Source organism: Mandrillus leucophaeus, unplaced genomic scaffold (genome assembly GCF_000951045.1).
Source record: "Mandrillus leucophaeus isolate KB7577 unplaced genomic scaffold, Mleu.le_1.0 Scaffold650, whole genome shotgun sequence".
Taxonomy (NCBI): Eukaryota; Metazoa; Chordata; class Mammalia; order Primates; family Cercopithecidae; genus Mandrillus; species Mandrillus leucophaeus.
Window position 1 is genome coordinate 136,100 of NW_012107031.1, and position 25,207 is coordinate 161,306.

General features: G+C 37.4%; 1 protein-coding gene across 1 annotated transcript in view; it reads left to right on the forward strand.

The window, feature by feature from the left end:
- The window catches only part of FAM91A1 (family with sequence similarity 91, member A1), a 49,167-nt gene extending 25,848 nt beyond the window's left edge, over nt 1-23,319 (forward strand). The window contains exons 16-24 of the mRNA XM_012001150.1: nt 5,781-5,929; nt 7,217-7,351; nt 7,469-7,582; nt 12,874-12,946; nt 13,690-13,839; nt 15,846-15,950; nt 16,474-16,597; nt 18,164-18,233; nt 20,383-23,319. Coding sequence (XP_011856540.1) covers nt 5,781-5,929; nt 7,217-7,351; nt 7,469-7,582; nt 12,874-12,946; nt 13,690-13,839; nt 15,846-15,950; nt 16,474-16,597; nt 18,164-18,233; nt 20,383-20,568 — 1,106 coding nt within the window. The 3' untranslated portion in view covers nt 20,569-23,319. The remainder of the gene's footprint in view (nt 1-5,780; nt 5,930-7,216; nt 7,352-7,468; nt 7,583-12,873; nt 12,947-13,689; nt 13,840-15,845; nt 15,951-16,473; nt 16,598-18,163; nt 18,234-20,382) is intronic.
- The last annotated feature ends 1,888 nt before the right edge of the window (nt 23,320-25,207 follow it).

Below are 25,207 nucleotides of genomic sequence, written 5' to 3' on the forward strand. Positions count from 1 at the left end.
AGCGTTGTGATATTATACAAGCAAACTCTGTTATACGTGAAACTAGTTTCCTAGTCCTAAGAGTCCTTAATCCTTTGATTTCAAATAGCATGGGACACTGCTTGTACATAAAAGTGATGTTTGGTCTATTTTTTTCTCATTTTATAAGCATGATTTTCCCCCCAGGTATCTTTGTCTTTAAAAAGACATTGTTTAACTGTGATTAGTATAAGTCAGACATAAAAACCACTGTTTATAATTTGGCAGCCTAGTACTGTGGAAATGTTTAGGAATTAAACCACGTTTTGTAGGAAAGCAATCACAGTTGTAAAGCTATTAGAAATGTGTTCTAACCACGATGAAATCTTTGGACTTCTTACTTTCCCTGTTTTAGTGTATATTAAGTATTATCTATACTTGACATTGATAATGTTGAATTTTGCCTGAAGGTTAAGACATCCCCTCACCCTTCTGTGTTTTGGGAAGGGGCTTAGTGCAAGGACACACTTTTTCCCCATATGACTTAGATGAGATTCAAAGGTGAATTCCCCGCTCCTTTCTGTTCACCTGTGACAAGGTCAGAAACAGATCCTCCACATTCCCATGCTTTGCCTCATAAGCAGTGGGCCGAACTGCCTGTTCTGAATTATCAGTCAGAACAAAATGCTTGTTAGCCAAAGCTTGTTTAAGCTTCTGTCCTTCTAGCTCCGTGAACTTTGTCTCACCCTCAACCTGAGCAAGGTGTATCCCTTGCTTTAGGACCCCTCCCAGAAATACGCTGACCTTATGGTTAAACATTCTGTGATCTGCTGTCCAGTACCTCACCCTGTCATCCCCCTTCCTCACACCCAATGCTTTCCATCTACCCTTCATTGGTGATGTTAATTTTGATCACCCAGTTAATGGATTGTCTGATTTTTCCACTGTATAGTCAACTATTTTTTTTCCCTCACAACTGATAAGCAATCTGTGGGGAGATACTTTGAGGCCATGCAGATATCCCACTCCTCATCAGTGTTTCCTCCTAGATTTAGAATCCATTGGTGGTTCTTGCCTGAACCATTCTGTATTTTGATGGTTGGAGATTGGTAATTTTTCCCCCACTTTAGCACTTCTGCCGTATTTAACAGTTGTGACCAGGCATTCTCTCGTATTCTCTGTATGAATTTAGGAATTCTTATTTTTTCAGTAGTCTGTGATTAGTCATTGTTGCCTCTCAATTATTTTTGTGCCCCAGTTTTCTCAGATTTTGCCATGAGAATTTCCTTTAAGCTTGCTCCTGTCTCCTTTCTCCTTATGACATGCCTCCAGTTTTCTCCCCTAAGCAATTCTTTACTTTCTGGCCAAGCAGTAAGATCTTATTGTGTGTTTATTCTGCCTCAGTCCTGGAATCAGCCGTTTTTCCTAGAAGCCTAATTTCTTTTACTGGGGATTGCTATTAGAGACCAAGATACTGGTGTTAGTTGTGCTCATGGCTTCTAGGCATTTTCAGGAGGCCATTATACATATATATATATATATATATATATATATATATATATCTGTATTTTTAGATATATTCTTGCTTGAAGGAGGAGATAGCTACCTTGATCTTCGGAAGTTTCTTTTAACGTTAAATATCTCTTTTTAGAGAGCAATAGAATTTGGTATTTTTCAAAAGGATTAAGAATAAGAATGCTGAAAATCTGTTGTATGTTGAGTGAGTTCATGCTTTATGGACCGGAAATCTAGGATACACATTTCCAAATGAGGAGCTCTTGCCCCTATACTAAAATGAGGACTTGGCCATGATTCTCTTTGTAGAGATCGGAAACTGGAGGAGAGAAGCACATAGATTCTCCTGGAACTTAGGCTTTCGTAATACAGTTGACAAGTGAACAACATGGCTGTGAATTGCACACATCCACTTATGGGCTGATTTTTATGAGTAAACGTGTTAGAACATTTTTTGGAAATTTGTGATGATTTGAAAAAACTTGCAGGCAAACTAGATGTCGAAGAAGTTAAGGAAAAGTTACATGTGTCGTGTATGTATAAAATACATCTAGATACTAGTCTATTTTGTCATTTGTTACCATAAAATATATGCAGATCCATTATAAAACATTCAAACATATCAGAACTTAATGCACACATTTACAGATTGCACAGCGACATTGCAGTTGAGAGAAATGTAAATAAATGGAAACATATAGTATTAAGCCATAACTGCATAAAATTACCTGTAGTACATATTATACTACTGTAATAATTTTGTAGATATATCTTGTTGCTCTTGTGATGAGCTCAAGTGTTGTATCTACTTGAGTACCTGCTTAAAATACTCTGTGACACTGATCATCTTTGGGTGAGCAATGTGTCTTTACGTTAAATTGCTCATTACAGTTAAAAGTGATCTCTGGTGGTTCTCTCATATTTTTCATTGATTTAGTGCAGTACCATAAACCTTGAATAACACTAGGGGAGCCATACAGAGAGCCACTAGTGATGCTGGAAATTCTCCCAAGAAGCAGAGAAAAGTCGTAACATTACAAGAAAAAGTTGAATTGCATGGTATGTACTGCAGATTGAGCTCTGCAGCTGCAGTTGCCCATAATTTCAGGGTAGGTAAATCAGTGTAAAACACGATTGTTAAATAAGAGAAGGAAATTTATGAAGCTGTTTGTACCTCTATGCCAACAGGCATGAAAACATTGCACTTTTTGCAAAATACTTTCTTTTTCTCATATTGAAAATGCAGCTTTTATGTCAGTGCAGGATTGCTGTAAGAAAGGCATACCTATAGACTCTAATATGATTTGAGAAAAAGCAAAGTCATTATGACAAAGCAAATGAAAGATAATATTCTCTTAAGCTGGAGAATTTAATGCTAGCAAAGGATGGTTTAATAATTTTAAGAGGTTTGGCTTAAAAACTGTGAAGATAGCAGGAGAAGAAATTTCTGTTGACCAAGAGGCAGCAGATGAGTTCCCAGATGCTAGTATGTTTTGATCTGTGTCCCCACCCAAATCTCATGTCTAATTGTAATCCCCAGTGTTGGAGGTGGGGCTTGGTGGGAGGTTATTGGATCATGGGGACAGTTTCTCATGGTTTAACACCCCCTCCTCCCCCCCACCCACCAAAGCTGTCATCACGATAGTGAGTTCTCACGAGATCTGGTTGTTTAAAACTGTGTGCACCTTCCCCATCTCTCTCTTCCTCCTGCTCCGGCCATGTTAAGATGTGCCTGCTTCCCTTTCACCTTCTGCCATGATTGTCAGCTTCCTAAGGCCTCCTCAGAAGCAGAGGCCATTCCGCTTCCTGTACAGCCTGCAGAACCATGAACCAATTAAACCTATTTTCTTCATAAATTACCCAGTCTGAGGTATTTCTTTATAGCAATGCAAGAACGGAGTAATACAGATACCATTAAGAAAATCATTGAGGAGAAAGGGATATCTGCCTGAAGAGGTCTTTAATGCATGCAGAAGTGTCCTGTTCTGGAAGAAAATGGCATAAAGGACATTTATTAATAAGGAAGAGAAATGAGCACCAGGATTTAAGGCAGGAAGGGACAGGCTTACTACTGTTTTGTGCAAATGTAGTCAGGTTTCTGGTCAGGACTGCCCTTATCTATAAAGCTGCTGAGCCTTGAAGGGAAAAGATAAATGCCAGCTGCCAGTCTTTTGGCTGTACAGCAGAAGGGCCTGGGCAATAAGAACCCCTTTTCTGGACTAGTTCCTTTGATGTTTTGTCCCTGAAGTCAGGAAGTACCTTGCCAGTAAGGGACTGCCTTTAAAGTTCTTTTGGTACTGGACAGTGGTCCTGGTGAACCCACGCAGAACCCGCATAAGTTCAACATTGAAGTGATCTACTTGCCCCAAACACAGTCTCTGATTCAGCCTCTAAATCAGGGGGTCATAGTGACCTTTAAGGCTCTTTACCCACAGTACTCTAGAAAGGATTGTCTGCACTATGGAAGAGAACTCTAATAGAACCTCATGAAAGTCTGGAAGAATTACACCCCTGAAGATGCCATCATTGTTTTAGAAAAAGCTGTGAAGGCCATCAAGCCTAAAATAATAAACTTCTGCTAGAGAAAACTGTCTAGATGTTGTACCTGACTTCACAGGGTTTACAACAGAGCTAATCTAGGAAATAATGAAAGATTTTGGATATGGCTAAAAGGTGGGGAGTGAAGGACTTTTTAAATTTTTTTTTGGAGATGGAGTCTCGCTCTGTTATCCAGGTTGGAGTGCAGTGGCACAATCTCAGCTCATTGCGACCTCTGCCTCCCGGGTCAACCTGCCTCAGCCTCCCGAGTAGCTGGGACAACGGGTATGTGCTACCACACCCAGCTAATTTTTTGTATTTTAGTAGAGACAGGGTTTCATCATGTTGACCAGGATGGTCTCGATCTCCTGACCTCATGATGCGCCCACCTCAGCCTCCCAGAGTGCTGGGATTACAGGCATGAGTCACTGCGCCCAGCCTGAAGCGTTTTAAGATACCGGTCTTGGCTGGGCGTGGTGGCTCATGCCTGTAATCCCAACACTTTGGGAGGCCGAGGCGGGCAGATGATGAGGTCAGGAGATAGAGACCATCCTGGCCAACATAGTAAAACCTTGTCTTTACTAAAAATACAAAAATTACCTGGGCGTGGTGGTGGCGCCTGTAGTCCCAGCTACTCGGGAGACTGAGGCAGGAGAATCACTTGAACTTGGGAGACAGAGGTTGCAGTGAGCTGAAATGGTGCCACTGCACTCCAGCCTGGCGTCAGAGAGACTCCGTCTCAAAAAAAAAAAAAAAAAGATATGGGTCTTGAAATTCAAGAGCTAATAGATAGACACCTTGATGGAGATGGGTGCTTCCAAATGAGTGCCAGACAGTGAGGAAGACATAGAAAAAGCAGTGCCAGAAAACAAATCGACCTTACAGCATCTGGCAGGGTTCTGATTATTCAAGACTGCTTTTGACTTCTGTGCACTCTTCTATGATACAGACACTGAAACTAAAGCAGATGGCAGAAGAAGAATTGGTACTGTATAGAGACATTTTTAGATACGTTAAGAAACAAGAAAGTTAGAGGGAACTTACACTGTGTTTCCGTAAAGTTACGCCGAGCATGCCTGCCTCTCCTGCCTCCCCTTCCAGCTCTTCTGCCTCTGTTACCTCGGAGACAACAAGCCCAGCCCTTCCTCTTCTTCCTCCTCTTCAACCTATTTCCTGTGAAGACGAGGATAAAGACCTTTATGATGATCCACTTCCACTTAATAGTAATAGAGTAACTCTATTAAGAAGCACCAAATTTCCTAGGAGACCACCAAGATACTTTAAGATGCAAAGCTAAAATGTTTTATTCTTTGGTCTAGACAGACTATCATCTACTTCAGGTTACTTTTTACTGCAACAAGATGTACTTGTTTTACCGTACTTCCTCTCTCCATCCGGAGCCACTCTACAACAGTGGCATACCACTGACCCTCGAACAGAGGAGTTACAGATGCTGACCCCTGGCACAGTCAAAAATCTGTATATAACTTCAGACTTCCCAATCACTTAACTACTAATAGCCTACTGCTGACTGGAAGCCTTACCAATAACATGAACAGTTGATTAATACATATTTTATACGTTATATGTACTATGTGCTATATTCTTACAATAAAGCTAGAAAAAAATCATAAGGAAGAAAAAATAGAATTACTCTACCTTAAAAAGAAAATTTAAAATCTTAAGTCAGTTATCAATATTGCATCTTCAATATTTTTGTTTCACACTGTCAGTCTTTTATTCTCTGTGTGTGCTTGATCATAACTCAGGTTTTCCTCTGGATCTCTTACGCTGTGAAAGCCTTCTTGGTCTGGACCCTGCAACTTGCAGCAGAGTTCTAAACAAAAATTACACGCTGCTTGTTTCCATGGCTCCCCTCACCAATGAAATCCGGCCTGTCAGCAGCTGCACCCCTCAGGTAAAGACCTACTTGGAGGATCCACTTGGTAGTGTCATGAGTCCCGTCAGTTTTGTTTTCTTCTCTATCTGCAGATACCAACTATTAAAATCACTGAATCATAGAAAGCAACTTTGTATTTTATGCCTTTGTAAGATGATATGTTCAATTTGTGGAGTGTAATTGGTATATTTTATGTGTGTATCACCTAGTGACTTGTGACACATTAGATTAAAATTTATTCATTTACAGAATATTTTAAAGAGAATGTTTTAGGATGCTCCAAAAAGGAAGCTGGCATCATTTTGAGGGATCAGATAAATTTAATTAGGAAAAGTTAAATGTCTTCAAAGTGGGGCTGTGATTCTGAATAAGCTGAAAAGAAAAGATGGTGCTTGAAAGCTAGAACTCTGGTTGACTGTATAATTTATATGTGAAAATTCCTTCTGGACTTTTACTTAAGAAAAAAATATATATATATCAGTTGCATTCATTTGTATACTTAACAAGGAAGTTGTGGCCTGTGCCATTTTCAGAGTGGAGATTATGTTGCTGTTCTTCAGTGCTACATCTTACCTGGTTTCCTAGATAATGCAGAATTTAATGATGTAGCAGAAAGGAAGGGATTCTTGTACACAGTTAATTTGCCTACGTTCTAGCTGCCTCAGTGAGGATCCTGTCTTCACACCAATTTTGTCTTTAATATTCAACAAGAGATTTGCATCTAACTAACCTTTTTAAAATAATTCTTTGTGCACACCCCCCAACCTCCTCTTATTCTTTAACACAACCTCCAGACGTGGTAGGAATCCATGAACTGCCGAATAAATGGTAAAATGGATGGAAGGGTAGGTGATTTCTTTTGTGAAAATTGTATGTGATTAATGATAATAATAGCTAACACTTTAATATCAAGTTTATTATATTCCAGGTACTATTTTAAGCTTTTTCAACAACCTTACAACATCCTCTTGAGGTAGATTCTTTATTGCTATTTTATAGATTGAGCAAAATGAGGCACAGAGAGCTTAAGTAATCTTCTTAAGGTGATACGGCTGGATGGATAAAACCAAAATTCTAAACTAGGCAGTCTTCTCCAGAGTCCATTCTCTTAATTGAAATGACAAGACATAATTTCTTAATTCCAGTATAAAATTGAAACTATTTTAATGAAACATTTAAAATTTATTTTCATGAGGATAATTACAGTTAACATTTATGTGAAGGGATTTGCTGTTTGTAAGACTGTTCTCGGTCACTTATGTAACACTTTATTATAACTTTATCTTAACTGTTCTATGATTGTAGCATATTGGACCAGCTATCCCAGAAGTCAGCTCTGTCTGGTTTAAACTGTACATTTATCATATCACTGGACAAGGACCACCATCCCTTTTATTGTCCAAAGGTACAAGACTTCGAAAACTGCCAGATATATTTCAGGTATGTGTGTGAGGTTTGGATGGTTTTTTTGTGTGTGTGTGAGCAGTACGCTAGATAACTTCTTAATATTTTCCTTATTTCTGAATGCCATTTTACCTGTTAATTTCTTTTCAATAGAGTTATGATCGATTGCTAATAACATCTTGGGGTCATGATCCTGGAGTAGTTCCTACCTCAAATGTGCTTACGATGTTGAATGATGCTTTAACACATTCTGCAGTTTTAATTCAGGTACATTTATCTTATTTGAAATAATCAATTTTGACTTTTGATTGTAAAGATGATGATTTTTCTAGCTTTCTATATTGAGTTGTAATAAAATATCAGTCATTTGAAATTTATAAAGTTGAATGTAAAAAATCCGAGATGTGGATTTTAGTCCTGGCCCTTTGGCAGTGTGGGAGTGGCAGAAATAACATGAACTTTAAGGTTAGACCCAGGTTTGCATTGCAGCCTACCTTCTGCTAGCTGCGTGACAACAATTTTTTTTTTTAATAATAGCTTTACAGTAGTTTCCCCATCTGTGGGGGATATGTTCCAGAACCCCCAGGGGATGCCTGAAACCACCAATAGTAACCCTATATATAGTATGCGTTTTCCTATACATACATATGATAAAGTTTCATTTATAAATCAGACACAGTAAGAGATTAATAATTACTAATAAAATAGCATACTGTAATACAAGTTATATGAATGTGGTCTCTCTCAAAATATCTTGTTATACTATACTCAGCTATTTTCAGACCTTGGTTGACCACAGATAATAACTAAAACCATGGAAAGCAAAACCTCAGATAAAAGGAGACTACTGTATTGAGTATATAATTCACATACTGTACAACTCACCAATTTAAATTGTGCATTTAGTGGGTTTTAGTGTGTTCACAGATATGTACAGCCATCACCACACTCAATTTTAGCACATTTCATTACCTTAAAAAGAAACCCTGCATCCTTTCGTGATCACTCTTCTATTTTCTCCCCGCTACTCCCCTCCTTCCCCCTAGTCTTAAACAATACTAATCTACTTGTTGTCTCTACAGATTTTCCTAATCTGGGCATTTATATGCATGGAATCATATATAACGTGGTCTTTTGTGACTGGCTTCCTTCATTTAATACAATGTTTTCAAGGTTCATCATGTTGTTGTATCAATACTTCATTCCTTTTTATGGCCAAATAATGTTCCATTGTATGGATATGCCACATTTTGTCTATTCCTCCATCAGTTGGTGGACATGTGGGTTGTTTTCACCTTTTGGCCATTATGAAGAATGCTGTCATAAACATTTGTGTACAAGTTTTTCTGTGGACGTATGTTTTCATTTCTCTTGGCTATATATATATAGGGATGGAATTACTGGGTCATATGGTAATTCTATGTTTAAGCATTTAAGGAACTGCCAGACTGTCTTGCAAAGTGGCCGTGTCATTTTACATTCCCACAGACACTTGATATTATGTGGCTTTTGGATGATAACCACCCTAGGGGGTGTGGAGTGGTATCTCATTATAGTTTTGATTTACATTTTCCCTATGGCTAATGATGTTGAGCCTCTTTGCGTGTGCTTATTGGGCTGTGTGGCATTTTTGTGATAAACCTTACACTTTATTTCCCACCTATAACATGGAGATGCCAATATCTGTTGTATAATAACAAACACTTATAATAATAGCCGCTAATGGTAAGGTAGGCAGTTTATGTTCATAGAATTGAGAGAATGAAATGAAAATGTACGTATTAAATGTGTAGCACACTTTTCTGGCACATAATAGGTTCTCTGTAAAGATGTTGTCAGTTCATCCATCTTAACAATTGAATGTGCTTATTTTGTGCTAATTAATGTGAATATGCAAATAACACAAGACCCACCATCTTCAAGGAATTTAAGGATGGTGGGAAAAGGCGCATAAGCACTCAGTTTCAGTTTATCGAATAGAATTACATATAGTGGAAGACTTAAAAAGAAGTATCCAGTCCAGCCTTGGGGCAAGGAGAAGGGCTTAGGGGAGGTTCCTTAGAGAAAGTGAGACCCAGGCTGAATACAAAAGGAGGGGTCAGGATGATTAAATCTCTGGGCAAGGAATTTTTTTTTTTTTTTAATTTGCTGCTATTTTTCTAGTGCCCAGCACAGTGCTCAGGTCATAGTAGTTGTCCAGTTAGTGTTTGTGGAATAAATAAATAAGAATATGAAGTGACATAGCATGCCAGGGCCAATAGCTGTTGGGTGTTTTTGAGGTGTGAGTTGGAGTGTGAGGGAGTTGTGGTCAGAGATGAGTCTGAAGAAGTAGGTGAGCCCTGCAGTGCCACGTACCTTGAGTGTTCTGCTGTGGAGCTGAGACGTTGACCTGTAGATTCATGGTAGCAATTACAGGGGGGTAACTGGGATTAACGTGGTCAAATGTGTTTTAGGAATCAACCTTGGGATGATATTGAGAATGGAAGGGAGTGGGGAGACACCTGCAACAAGAAGACCAGTTAGGACTGTGTGTAGTAGTTTAGATAAGAGATAAAGATAGCCTGGATCAAGGACATGGTAATAAGAATTGAAAGGAAAAATGGATTTAAGAACTACTACAGATATACAATTAATAGAATTGATCAGATATCTGAGATAGAGATGGGAAGAGGGAAGAAAGATTCTGAGGTATTTGGCTTATGAAGGTAGAAGGGTGGTGATACCACTACTCTAGCAAACGCGGGAGGTGGTGATACCACTACTCTAGGGAACACGGGAGGAAGTGATATCGCGGGAGGTGGTGATACCACTACTCTAGGGAACACAGGAGGAGGAGCACATTTATGGGGCAGTTGATGCATTGTGTTTATGTGGTGCCTGTGGTAACTGGAAATATTCTGAAATTCAGATGAGAGGTTAGACAAGAGTGATTAAATGTGTCAGCATCAGCTGGTAGATGGTAGTTGAAACCATGAGAGGATGAAATTAGCCAGGGAAAATATGTAGTATGGGGTAGTCACGGGAGATAGCATCATAGAATGGGCTAGACATGGACTTAAGTCAGACTGCCTAAACTCAGATCTTGGTTCCATCATTTGCTAGTAATCTTGGGCAAAATACCTTTGTGTCTTTACCTATAAACTGGAGATAAAGTTCCTATCTTTTTAAGGTTTTTGAAAAGAATGACTTGAGCACTGTGTTTAGCACATGGGAAGATCTCAGAAAATGTTACTGTGTTGGTAGTGGCAGTAGAAGTGGAGTGAAGGAACAATGGGTGATTCTATGAGCTTCAGTTTTCCTTACCTTTAAAATGAAGAGTGGCTGGGTGCAGTGGCTCACACCTGTAATTCCAGCACTTCGGAAGGCTGAGGTGAATTGCTTGAGTCCAAAAGTTGGAGACTAACTTGGTTAACATAGTGAAACCCTGTCTTAATTTATAGTAACAAATCTTTTTTGAATAAAGTAAAATGAGAGTGGTGGTTGCCACGGTCATTTCTGTAGGTGGTACTCTGTAGGTCAAGCTAAATTAGGTTTTTTTTTTTTTTTTTTTTTTGGGTGGGGGCTAATGCAAAATATGGATAGAAAAACAACCAAATCAGCAGACAGTACCTGTTTTTATTTTTTTGAGACACGGTCTCACTTTGTCACCCAGGCTGAAGTCAGTGGCATGATCACAGCTCAGTGCAGCCTTGACTTCCCCAGGCTCAAGAGATCCTCCTGCCTTAGCCTCTATAGTAGCCGGGACTGCAATCTCACGCCACCATGCCTGGCTAATTTTTTATAGAGACAGGGTTTCACCATGTTGCCCAGGCTGGTCTCGAGCTACTGGGCTCAAGTGATCCACCTGCCTTGACCTCCAAAAGTGCTGGGCTTACAGGTGTGAGCCACCACACCAGGCTGACAGTACTGTTTTTAAAGTGTTTATTAAGGAGTTTTGCTTTTGCTAGAGAAAAATGCCTTTTTAATTAAATTTGATGGAAATAAATTTACCTTATTGGAATTTTAAACGTGTTACAAATTAAGATTTTTAGTTAAAACCATAATTTATTGCAGCCATCTGGTTTAGGGAATCAAAAGAGAGCTCTGAGAAATATATTTAAATTGTTATATGAAACAATGGAAAGAGTATGCTTTCCTTCGGATATATCAGGGTTTCTTGAAGTTGAATAATGTATGGGTCTCTCTTAAAGGGAAAAATTTACAGATCCTCAGTATTATATTTCTATTATAATAGTTCTAAATACATGTAGACATTAAGTTAAATTCTTCATGCTTGTTGTTATTACACAACTACAAATTCAAATCAAATTTTAGAATTAAATATAAGCAAAGCTTTAAAACAAAACTCAAATGAACAATATTAATTGAACGTGATACATGAAACTGAATTACCATTTGCAACATGAGAGTGAAGTGGGTAGACTCAGATTTTTTAAATTTAATTTTTGAACTAATAGTACATTCACATGATTCAAAAATAAAATATTATTAAAGGTATAGAGCCCAGGTGCAGTGGTTCACACCTGTAATCCCAGTACTTTGGGAGGCTGAGGCAGGTGGATCACCTGAAGTCAGGAGTTTGATATCAGCCTGGTCAACATGGACAAACCCAGTCTCTACTAAAAATACAAAAAAAAAGTTAGCCGGGTGTGGTGGCGGGTGCCTGTAATCTTAGCTACTCAGGAGGCCGAGGCAGGATGATTGCTTGAACCTGGTGGGTGGAGGTTGCAGTGAGCCAAAATTGTGCCGTTGCGCTCCAGCCTGGGTAGCAGAGCAAGACTCTGTCTTAAAAAAACAAACAAACAAAAAAAAGCGTATAGAGAGAAAAGTATTACTCCCCTGCTAACCCTGTCTACCAAGTTTCCACTCCCCATCTCTCTTCCAAATCAGATAATTTCATCTGTTCATTTCTCCTGTATCCTTCCAGAGTGTCTTTATGCATATGCAAGTATCTGCACACAGATATGCTCCTTACCTTTTCCATTTAGCAACTGGAGATCTTTCCATTGCAGGTCATAGCTTTCTTTCATTTATGCACCTCCACTGAAGTTATGTCTCCTAATTTAATTAACCAGTCCCCTGTTGGTGGACATTTTGGTTGTTTCCAATTATATGTAATTATAATATTATAGCAAGTAATTCTGAATATATTTTATTTCAGGGCAGGTTTTTGAGTTTTGCACTCTTAACCTGTGGTATGCTATGTGATTATGGGGATTCTTCTGCCGCTTTTCCTTCTCAGAACTCTAGCTAACCTTTGTGTGAATAAACTTGACCTCATTCACTCTTCACTTGGCTAACACCTGATTTACCTGTTAAATTAGCCTCCTTTTTTTGCATTGGCCTATACATTCAATTTGAGAAACATTGCCTTATAGGTTATTACACACATAAGATTATCACTGCTTGCTGTAGAAAAATAGAAAGTTGTTGAAAGAATTTTGATGAGGTATTAATATGGAATATACTATTATGCGACACAATCTTATCTACTTTTGAATATCAGTGATTGGAAGTGAAGGTTTCTTGTATACCTTTTAACTTTTGTTTATGTTTAGGGGCATGGTTTGCATGGGATAGGAGAAACTGTCCATGTCCCATTTCCATTTGATGAAACAGAACTACAAGGAGGTACCTTTTGAATTGTATCTATTGACTTTTTTTTTTTTTTTTTTTAAATTATTACTCATGTCAACAGTTTGGTGGAAAACATGGCAGGAAATCTTAAAATTTTTAGGTTCTAGGTTCTTTGCTATTAAAGAGTGTTGGCAAAAGGTAGTTTTTTGTTGTGTGCTTTGCCATCCACAAAGAACTGTTAGAATAAGATCCATTTAGGATTTTTGAAAGACTACTAGTCTGTCTTGGGAATAAAGAGAGTAAGTAGGTATCTGCCTAGACGGAAGACTTTTCTCTATTTCTCCTTTTTTATCATTCACACAACTGGCTAATACTTCATAAAGTCTAAGGAAAAAACATAATTGTTTACCTGGAGATGCAGATAGTGACAACAGGATCTGAAAATGTATAAAATCTCAAAAACTGCTTAGTAGATCCTTTGCCATGGGGGATTATTGTGTGAATTATAAAAAAGAGGTTTCTTTATATTTGAATATAGAGCATTTTTCTTTTTTGTAAGTTCACATATTTATGAGAACTTGAGTTAAGATATAAGTAATTTAGGCATGTGATTTCAAGTACATTGTTAGCTTTAGTTTCAGTAAGAATAACAACTTTATATACTTCTTTATTGGAATCAATTATGATGTATTAAAGTGTAAAAGTAGTTCTAAGAGTTGTTTAATAAAGTATGTTTAAGCTGTTGGCGTTGTGTTATTAGAAACTGTTCACTAATGTGATGTCCATTCTGTTCGTAGAGTTCACTCATGTCAATATGGGTGTTCATAAAGCATTGCAGATACTAAGGAACAGAGTGGACTTACAGCATCTCTGTGGATATGTCACCATGTTGAATGCTTCCAGCCAACTTGCAAATAGAAAACTCAGTGATGCTTCTGATGAGAGAGGTTAGCCAATAGTTGGATTCTTTGAATTAAGATAATTGGTTTTGAGTTTAACCCAGTGTTATATGAAAAGCTGCAGACCTTTGTGGGGATGCTGAGTTATTGAATACTCAATATTCTTTCACTGAAGCATGAGGAAACATTTTAGAACATCATTTGGACAAATATCAGTTGTTCAAATGAAGAAAATAGGATTGGGGTACAGAATGGTTTGGGGTTTTTGGGCGCTTTACTGTCATATCTGTGTTTATAAGGCTTTGCATTAAGTTAGCTTTATAGGGTGATGGTTTCAAAACTCTAGTGTCTTTATACAAATGTTTCCAAAATTGACTTAATAGTTTTTCCCTTTCAACTTTTTCTGTCAAAAGGCACCATTGTCTTAATTATCTAGGTCTAAAATCTTACCTTTGTCTCATTCTTTCCTTTTTTCCACTATGTTCAGTTAGTTTCCAAGTTCTGTGGATTAGGCTTTAGATAAGTCTGTCATGTCCATTTCTTCCCCTTTCTCTTCATTTTAAATTCTCTGTGACTGCTCTTATTGTCTGGGTCTTGAAGTTTAAACCTTAAACGTTTGCTGTTGCAACCGTTCCCTGCTTAGCCTTTCTGGCCTCTCCTTTCTATCTCCAATCTGTCCTACATATTGACAATAGCTAATTTTTCTTAGATACCACTTACTTTTTTTTTTTTTTTTTTAATTTGAAAATCCATTTTCAAGTCACCTTCTCATGCTTACTGGTTGTTTCTGCTCTGGCATAATATTGGCATATATGTGGTTTGGGTTGCCATGGTGCCAGTTCTTGTCCATTGACTTTGGGAGATCTTTCATTATCTCCCATTGATTGACAGTATTTCATGAGCCTCTTAGTTTGGAATTCTGAGGAAATGTGATGGATTACTTGCCATCCAGTAGATTGGATTGGCTCCCATCGAGATAGGTACTTACCCCTATCTCACTTGTCTTTGGCCAAATAGTTGACTGCCAAATATTATAGGGGCATTTTCTAGAGAAGAGGGCTATTAATCAGTGATTTCAAAGTATGTCTACTACAGTTGTCCTTTTTTATGTCATTCATTCCACAAACATTTATGGAATACCTGCTTAGGTGCTGGAGCAATTTAATAAGACCAGGCCAGGTACGGCCAGGTACAGGCTCACGCCTGTAATCCCAGTCCTCTGGGAGGGCCAAAGCAGGAGTATTGCTTGAGTCTAGGAGTTTGAGACCAGCCCGAGCAATATAGCAAGACCCTGCCTCTACAAACACACACAAAAAAAGAAATAAAAAAGACAATGTTGTTCCAAGGATTAAAACCCTGGAGAGGAGATGCATGAGTGACTATGATGGGGTCTGCATAAAGCGCTAACACAGCACAGAGGAGGCCTCTTAGAGAAGGTGAAGTTTGAGTTTTGAAAATTGAAGAGTTAGGTAGACAAAAGATAATGTGTTTTTAGAGGATGGCAGCCTTTCAGGCAGAGGGAATTAGGAAACAGTAGTTCATTGTGGCCAAAAGAAAGAATTTGTTGGACAGTAGTAGAAGATCAGAGTAGAGAAATAGGTAAGGTCTGAGGGGTCTTGGAGAATCTTCTGTGCTAAAGATAATGAGTCAGAAAAGAACTTTGAAGAGTAATAACATAATCAGGCTGTGTATTTCCACAGGGGTGCAAATGGCTTCAGTAACTTGTGTCCTTCTTTTGAATTTGGTTTCTTTAGGCTGGGGTTTCTCAACCTCAGCACTATGTGCAGTTTGAGCTGGATAATTTTTTGTGGAGGATTGTCCTGTATATGGTCAGATGTTTAGTGTTCATTGAATAGCATCCGTGTCTTCATTCATGTCCCTTGGGGATCAAAATTGCTCCCCTGTTTAAAACCACTTCTTTAAGCCAAGGATTATGCATTTTCTTTCTGTCATCATTACTATTGTCTGAAGTCTTTTCCATGTTAGGACTGATTTATTGGCAGCTTCTGCTAACTGCTAGAATCCTAATAGTGTGTGTGTACTTTAATTATAAGGAGAACCTGATTTGGCTTCTGGCTCAGATGTAAATGGGAGTACAGAGTCATTTGAAATGGTCATTGAGGAAGCAACTATAGAGTCAACAACAAAGCAAACCTCTGGTATGGTGCTAAAACTTTTTGCAATTTTATTAGACTAATTTCTGAGGTTTAACTTTTATGTTAAGATATTTGCATGCCATTTGTCTGTTCTTATTATTCATAACAGACTTTTAAATAAGAATTTTCTAGGAAGCCTTTTTACATCCTTAGAAAAATAATTCAAGTATTATAAAATTATGACTTGAAAATAACTTATTAATAACCTTATTCCTGTGGTAAATGTTTTGATTCATTCTCTCATCTTACAGATGTCTTGCAATACTCTTTTTTTGGGCAAATGACTACTTTGAACATTGGATGAAAGCTGTGTACCTTCTCAGACACGTTTATACCCAAAATATGCCTGTCCTGTTTAGAGATTAACTGGCCCCCTCCAATTTCTTCCTCCCCTGTCAAGCCCACTGGTGGATATCAGTGGCACAGGAGTAATCTATGAACCTCAGGTTAAGAAACCCTTGTCAGTTATATATAATATATATAAGTAGATATATATGATAAAGTAAATTTATGTATCCTTTCTTAGGTGCCACAACAGAAGCAGATTGGGTTCCTCTTGAGCTGTGCTTTGGAATTCCACTGTTCAGTTCTGAATTAAACCAGAAAGTTTGTAGGAAAATTGCTACACATGGCCTTTGCAGAAAAGAGAGGTGAGGGTTTATATTCACTGTCATATTTTCATATCGATTTTTAAGTTGTCAGGGAATAGTTACTATATCTTACTTTCTTTTATTCCACACATGAACACAGTAATTGTTCTGTATATATTTGTTGATTGAATAGAGATCGCTAGTTTAAGGGTTTTGCTGTATTTTTCAAAATTAAATTTCACTAGATCAGAAATTAGTCACAGGCAAACATTTTGGGCACATGTTTTGATTGTATTTATTTAGTAATCTAGGTGAGGTGAGGGTGTGGTGGAATGGGCATGCCAATATGGAATATGAACCTAGGTTTTAAAAAATGTATGTCTGCAGAAAATGTCTTTGCATTTGTCTCACTCCTAACATACACACACTCATGTTATATTCTGTTAATAGTGATTGGTTTTTGTGGTGGAATTATGGTAACTTTACAAAATTTGCTTCACTTTCTACATTTTCTAAAATGAATATGTATTCTTCCTTAAAGATGACATGTAGGTGTTATCTTACGTGCCAGCACAGATCCGTTGTGAGTAGCTGCTAAGAGGCAATGTTGTAAAAGTTCTGAGGCAAACTGGGTTAGCAGGAAAGAATATAATTGAATCTAATTGTCACGATAGGTGGCTTGGAGAGGTGAAATCCACAAGTCAAGATCTTCTTGACTTATTTCAGAAAATGAAGTTGGACAATAATTCATTTAAGTGGCGTAATGTAGCTTTTACCAGAAAATGAAGAATACTCAGTTGACAATTTCAACATCTATTCTCTGAAAACAAAATAATATACATAAATAAAAAATGGAAATACTATAGAACTTTAAAGATTACCACTATAGTTTTTACTGACTTACATATTTGAAAAAAGGTGGGTTGGTATGTGTTTAATCTGTTATCAGGTTGTCTTTTGCAATTACTTTGGTTGTTTGAAGGTTATGTCGTAGTTGTCATTCCTCAGAGTGCCTAAGTCTTCATTTGAAAAGTTTTCTTTCATTTAGTAGTTAGGTTTACTAATAGTTGAATTTTTTTGAAACGATAACTTTGATTTTAGTTGCATTATATATTTTATTTCAAATGGACTTTTTTTTTTTGAGTCGGAGTCTCGCTGTCACCCAGGCTGGAGCGCAGTGGTGCAATCTCGGCTCACCGCAACCTCCGCCTCCCAGGTTCAAGCGATTCTGCTGCCTCAGCCTCCTGAGTAGCTGGGATTACAGGCATGCACCCCCACACCCGGCTAATTTTTATATTTTTTTTAGTAGAGACGGGGTTTCACCATGTTGGTCAGGCTGGTCTTGAACTCCTGACCTCGTGATTCACCCACCTTGACCTCCCAGAGTGCTGGGATTAAAGGCGTGAGCCACTGTGCCCGGCTCAAAATGGACTTTTAATGCATGACTACTCCCTATTGTTAAAACAAGCAAAAATTTCATTGATAAGAAACATTGAAATTGTTTTTTAAAATGTTTTGTGATTGGCCCCGATGTATAGATGCATTTAAATTGCTAAAAATTAAACTCTTATGAGAAACTCATTCTTGCCTTTATGTTTAAACTTTTTCTTGTCTTTTTTTTTCCAGCCTTCAAAACCTCTTACATTCCAGTAGAAAACTCTCTCTGCAAGTCCTTAACTTTGTTCACTCATTCCAGGTAACAAAAACCAAAAAGTCCAAATGGTACTTGTACAGAGCTTTAAGTATGCACAACACTTCTGTTTGTTTTTGATCACCACAGCAGCAAGATATGAAATAAACATTAATTTTATTGTACAAATGAAGACATTGAGATTCAAGAAGTTAATCTACTTGCACATTTCACTGGCCAGGTCTTTGGAGACCAAAGCTTGATCTCTTTGTTCTGTGCTGGTGCTTTATTCAACAGAAATGTGTTAAGTGTCTGTTATGGGCCGTGTACCGTGCTAGGTGCCAGTTTTTGGTTATAGTGCACTTCCCAATAACTAAAGCGATTCTCCGCTGCCAGGATGGGCTGTCTGTTGTGGCAGCAAAGGCCAGTGCTCTGGACTTTTTGTCTTCCCCCGGCCCCAAGGAAAGAAAGAATATTCTAGATTTGATTTATAGGTAAACTTTTAGAATAGAATGTTTCTATTCAGAATATCTAATTCAACATTATGAAATCAATATTTTGGAGTTTTACTTCATTCATTCAGTTGCTAAATGCTTGACCCTGACCTATGCCAGACTCTTTGCTGAGTGCTGTGGAAACAGTGATGTGTAAAATACTAATGGAACTTAGAGTGTTGTGGAAGACAGTAATCAGATAAATATTAAGATACGTAAGTTCTAAAAGATTTTAATAAGTACTTTGAAGGAGCCAACTAAGATGAAATCTGCAGGTAGAACTAATTTCAGTAGGTGCAGGATAATATATAAGCTGAATGCAAAAAGTTGGAAAAGAATATTCCGGCAGAACTTAGGTCTGTATGTCCTGTGTCTGGGAAATGTCCAGTGAACAATGAAACAAATGAAGGCCAGTGTGGCAGAAACCTCATGAAAGAGGGGTAGAAGCAAGAGGTGAAGTTGAAGAAGAGGGCCAGGGCACGGTGTGCAGGGCCTTCTGGCATATGTTAGAGAACTTGTATTTTACACTGAGTGCAAAGAGAAGTGATTGAAGACTTCTAAACAGGGGAGAGATGTTATTTCTGATGGACTATTTTATAAAAATAGGCAAAAATGGAAATTTTATAAGGATGCAATAAATTGAAAAATTTCAAAATTCTGTCAATACTGGGCTGTCTGTTGTGGCAGTGAAGGCCTTGGCCATAGTGAATTAATAAAGTAAACTAATTTGGATATATTTTGGAGACAGGTTGATAAAACTTGATGATGAATTAAATGTGAGGAAAAGATGAGGGCTGTGAAGGGAAGGAAGGGGAGGGATCATGAATGATTCTTGTGTTTCTTGATTAGCTGGGTATGTGAATAGAGAAGACTGGGGAGGAAGAGGTGAGGGAAAATTTGAGAGTTCAATGATGGGCATGCTAAGTATAGAGTGCATGGGGAAGCATCTGAAACGAAATGTCAGATAGGTGGATGTTTGAGCCTGGAGTCCTAGGGAGAGATCTGTGCAGAGTATATGAATCTGAGAAGCGTGGAGTAGATGGATTATTCTGGTGCTTAGTGTCTTGTAAGGTTTTTTTGTTTGTTTGTTTTATTTTTTCCCCGAGATGAAGTCTGACAGTGTTGCCCAGGCTAGAGTGCAGTGGCACGATCTCGGCTCACTGCAACCTTTGCTTCCTGGGTTCAAGCCATTCTCCTGCCTTAGCCTCTCGAGTAACTGGTATCACAGGCATCTGCCACCACGCCCAGCTATTTTTTTTGTATTTTTAGTAGGAAGGGGTTCACTATGTTGGCCAGGCTGGTCTTGAACTCCTGACCTCAAGTGATTCACCCGCCTCAGCCTCCCAAAGTGCTGGGATTACAGGCACACAAGCCACTGCACCTGGCCTTTGTAATTTTTTTTTTTTTTTTAAAGATTTTTCTCCTGTTAGGTAATACTTTGGGGTAGGTCAGGTCTTCTAAAAATGAACTTTTGCTTTTTCCACAGTCTCATAGCCTCTTATTTCTATTTAAAAAGACTTACTACAGTTTTACTTTGCTAGTCATTTTTACACATATTCATACCCATCATTGATTGCTTTGGGCTCACAGTGTAGATCTTTGCATCTCCTGGACTGCTTTGCAATCCATTAACACTTCTCAAGTAATCAAGGTCTCTCTCATGAGTTAAGTGGTTTTGGTAAAGTATTAAATATCATTTCTCTTGTTTCTTGATCTTTTAGGAAGGTGCTTCAACACTGGATATTCACACAGAGCCCGGTTTTTCAAGTTTGCTTTCGCAGTCATCGTATGCTGACATGGGTGTTCCACTTCCTGCGAAAAACTTAATATTTAAAGATGGTGTCTTATCAGAATGGAGTGGACGGTCACCTTCCTCACTTCTTATTGCTAATCTCCATTTGCAATAATTTGGTTACACCATTTGTTGCTCACACTTTCTGCCTTTTTTCTTTCTAACGTTAGCTTTATAGTGTCAGCCACTAAAAAGCATCCTGCTGCTGCAGTGCAATTCTTGCTTAACTAATATTAAAAAGTTTGGGGGACATATTCATGTTTTCTGAAGTTTTGCTCATTATTGCACATCTTATTGCAACAAAGTGCTTTTTAGCAGCCAGCACTATGTTTTTTACCTTGAGACAATCTGCATTTCTTTTATAAAACTAAGTATATTCTTTATAGGCTTTATGATGACTGTTATGTTTATAAGCAGTCACTATGAAAATTGCAATGGTAATTTTATATGTTAGTTTATCAAACATAAATCTTGTTTAATTTTATATTTTGTTACCTATACTTTGGGGGATCAAGGGAAGAGATGGAACTCTTCCTCTGAAAAGGCTTCTTAGTACTTAAAGTAGTAAAACTATAAAACAAACATCCAGTATTGAGAGATGATATGATAGGGCATTATGAATTCCTGTGGGTGTCTGTAAATTATGTATGTCAGTTGGACATTGTAGAAGGTATGTAAATCAGCATAGTTATGTATAACTTCACCTTGATTTTTAAGGTCTTAACTCAGATTATGACTATTCATTGACATCTCATGAGACGCTTTAGAAAACTTTCTATTTTTAAACACCATTTATATGTGGGCTTCTGTTGTCACTGACTTTGGGCTTTATATTTTCATAGAGTCTTTATGGAAAAAATAGAGTTTATTTTCCACTCTTGTAGCTATAGCTGCTGCACATTTTCACCCTGATTTATTTTTTCGTTTCTTAGCTTCGATGTTTTCAAACCAAGGATTGTGATTTTAGGTTAGAATGACATATTGGAAGCATTAAGGCTATGTCTTTGGATCAGAATGCTTTAGTGATAAACCTACTTTGAAGACATACTCTTAAGCAATCTGGATCTTAAATTTATGTGAGTACTTTTTTAGAAAATGATAAAGAAAAATGGAATTATTTCAAAGTGTTTCTTGAGTCATTGATTCTTTTAGCATCTCAAATGTTAGTTAGAATAATTGGAATCACTTTTTAGACTTTTCAAGTTACCTTCCTTGGGAAGTTTGTGCAGTGTTATAGTTTAGTTTAGCTCCTCTTATAGGGTAATGGTTTGCTAGTTTAAAACTGTAACCAAACGAACTGGTCAGACAACATATATCTAAAACACTTAAAATGTTAGGAAGTTTGGGAATGTTATAACCTAAACATTTTTGCTGATAACTTTTTGTTATTTATAGATATTTGTGTATTTAACATACTTACTTCTGGAAATATATGCCTTTCCTAAAACTTAACCATGCATTCAATACCATGGCCTATCTATAGAATTGAATATTTTGGACCATGTTATCTGTGGCACAGTCAGTGCTGTGTTTGAGGTAAATGCAGTAACGGTTTTTCTACTTTGTCTTATAGAAGGTAGAAACCATGTGTATGTTATGTTTGTCTATAAAAGAAAAAATACTAATATTAAATAATTTCTTATGACTCTGAGTCACTCACTTATTTTTCCAATAATTGATATTGTACATTCCTAGTGCCATTAGGTATGTATGTATGTAACTTTTACAGTTTTTCAGCTGAAAGTTGTAAGTATTTTTTTTTTTTTTGATCAGGGCTCTTTAATCTCATTTTAATTTCCTTTGTTTGAATGAACTGTAGTTATTTTATTTATTCCTATATTAACCATCTAAACCAACTGTAATGACATGTACACTAATAAACAATTGAACATTTGTAGTTGTTGGCAGTGAACCCAGTTGTTTGTGAATTTAAAGCTTAAAATATGGGACTGTTTTGCTGCTATATTTCCTTTGAGAGATAAAGGAGGAAGAAATAGAACCTAATAGTGATCATGAATTTTAGGGAAAGTACTGAAAAACCATGGGGTCCCGTCTGGTTTCTTGTGCTGAATGAGGCAAGAGCAGTCATCTGATTCCGAGCTGAAGACCTGTCGTACTCTTAAGGAGGGAGAGTGCATTTTTAGAGCTTTTAGCAAAATGTGAAAAACTGAAGTTTGCGCTTTGCTTTGTGAATTTGGCTTTGTTTTACTTATACATTAACTCATGTAATCTCTTAAATCTTACAAGTGTTGATCCATTTCAACAAAAAGGTAAATTGAAAATGCAGATTTTGTTATTTACCAAAGAAATTTCATGAAAAATTTATATCCAATTATTTTGCAAATAGTTAATTTCATTTGACTTTTTATCACATTCCTTCCTTTCTTTCCCCACTTCTTTAATGTAATTCAAACCCTGGCAAACATTCTTTAGAAACCAAGAGAAAAAAAAGAACAAATATAAAAAAAGACATAGAATTTAATATAGTACAATTTCACGTCTAAAATGGGTTTGAAGAAATGCAACTTTATATTATTAAAAAATATCTGATTTCCTTTTATTTCTTTTTTAAATTGTGTAATCAGATGATTTTATATTTTTTGCGGGGGGACGGAATCTTGGTTTCTTTTACTTGATGTTTTCAGTTTTCTCTGCCATTCATGTTTCTTTTTTGTGTTCAGTGTTTCAAATACAATTTGTATTTAAGGATTTTAAAATACCAAACTGTAACTTGAGTACAGTGGATCGTTTTCTGTTAGGATGTTAATATTATACAATGAAATCTATAAAGTGTTGTCAATTTGATTATTGACACATATAACATGTTTACAAATAAACTGTGGTGTTGATCAAGTTACTATGAAAATGTGTTTAATTTTCTGAAAGTTCCTGTCTTAATTTTAAATACAACCATGGTTTGGTACTGTGGCTTTCCTGTACTTAAAAAAAACCAAAACAAACAACCCACAAAAAACTTAATTATTTTGTAGTAATTTCAGATTTACAGAAAGTGGTAAAGATAGATGTTCCCTGTACCCATCACTGAGCTTCCCCTAATGGGGACACCTTCTGTAAACTGTGGCAGGTCTGTGAAAACTCGGAAATTAACACTGGTACTAGTATTTTTCTAAACTGTATATTTGATTTGGCTTTTACTAGTTTTCCCGCTGATGTCTTTTTGTTGTCAAGACCCAGTCCAGGATACCACATCGCATGAATTTAGTCATCAGTGCCTCATTAATCTTCTCCAATATACGTAACAGTTTCTCAGTCTTTCATGACCTTGACGTTAGAAAGGGTACTGGTCAGTTATTTTGTAAGATGTCCTTCAGTGTGGGTTTGTCTGATGTTTCTGTGTGATCAGATTGAGGCTATGTTTTATCAGAAAGGATACTACAAAGGTGATGTGCCCTTCCCACCAGTACAACATATCATAGGGTACATGATGTCAATATCACTGATGATGTTTCTTTATTGGGTAAGATGGTGTTTGCTAGGTTTTTCCACTGTAAGATCCTCCCATTTCTATTGCTGAGCCTGTGTATTGCGGCTGTGGAGAATACCTGGAGAGGCAGCACCATTTGCCGGTCACTGATTCAAAGCATATACCATATAATAGCTCTAAGATAGATCCCCAGATATACACATGTGTGAGACTCGGAGCTGAGAGAGCTATAAGTTGTTATTGCTGGTGAGTTATAAGTTGGTTCAAGCTCTGTAGAAAACAGTTTGGCACAATCTTGTAAAGTTGAGCATTTGCATATCATGAGGTCCAGCAGTTCTAATCCTAAGAAAGTCTTAAGAGGCAAGTAGCAGCATCATGTGTAATTGTAGCAAAACGTTGGAAACAATACAAAAGTCAATAGGAGACCGGGTATGATGGCGTGCACCTGTAGTCCCAGCTACTCAGGAGGCTGAAGATAGAACTCCTTTGTGCCCAGGAGTTTGAGGCTACCCTGGGCAATATAGCGAGACCTCAGCTCTAAAAAATCAATTAAAAATTTAGAACATAAAATAGAAGAATGAACAAATGATTGTGTTACATTTATATGTAGATATTTAGATACACTTCAGAAGTGAAAACATTGAAGCTATACCTGTGTTCTTTTTAAATTATAACATCAATTTAATGGATGGTTACAATATTTTCTAGTTTCCGGTGCTCCCAGCTGTTATGATCTGCAGGTGTTACATGGGTCCAGGCAATGTCCGTAATAACAGTATAATGCGGGATATTTGTGCTGTTCCTAGGCTAAGGGAGACATCAAGGAGGGAGCCTTTGGCTTCCTTTTCCAGGCATTCTAAGTACAGCTACAAAATTCTGGGATCCGGGGAGGGAAATGAAGTCTCCGCAGTCTGTACCCAAGCCTACATGTCAGTAAGGAGCACTCCCAGCACAGCTGGGAGCACTAGAAACTAGAAAATACTGTAACCATCCATTAAATGGATGTTATAATTTAAATTTAACACGTTATATTTTAATTATGTATATATTTTAAACATTATATATATATGTATATATATAAAACATGTTACAATTTAAAAAGAACACAGGTATAGCTTCAGTGTTTTCACTTTCCAGTCCTGTGCCTCACTCCATTTCAGCCTCCCTGGTTCAGCTTTCCCTTAGTATCCTAGCTGGATGAGGAAGAGGTGGGATTTAGGGAATTAAATGCTCTTAATAATGAACTCTTGTTTTCTGCTAAATTCCTCTTCCTCTGCTCTGCAAAGCCATCTTCCAGTTCCAGGTATCT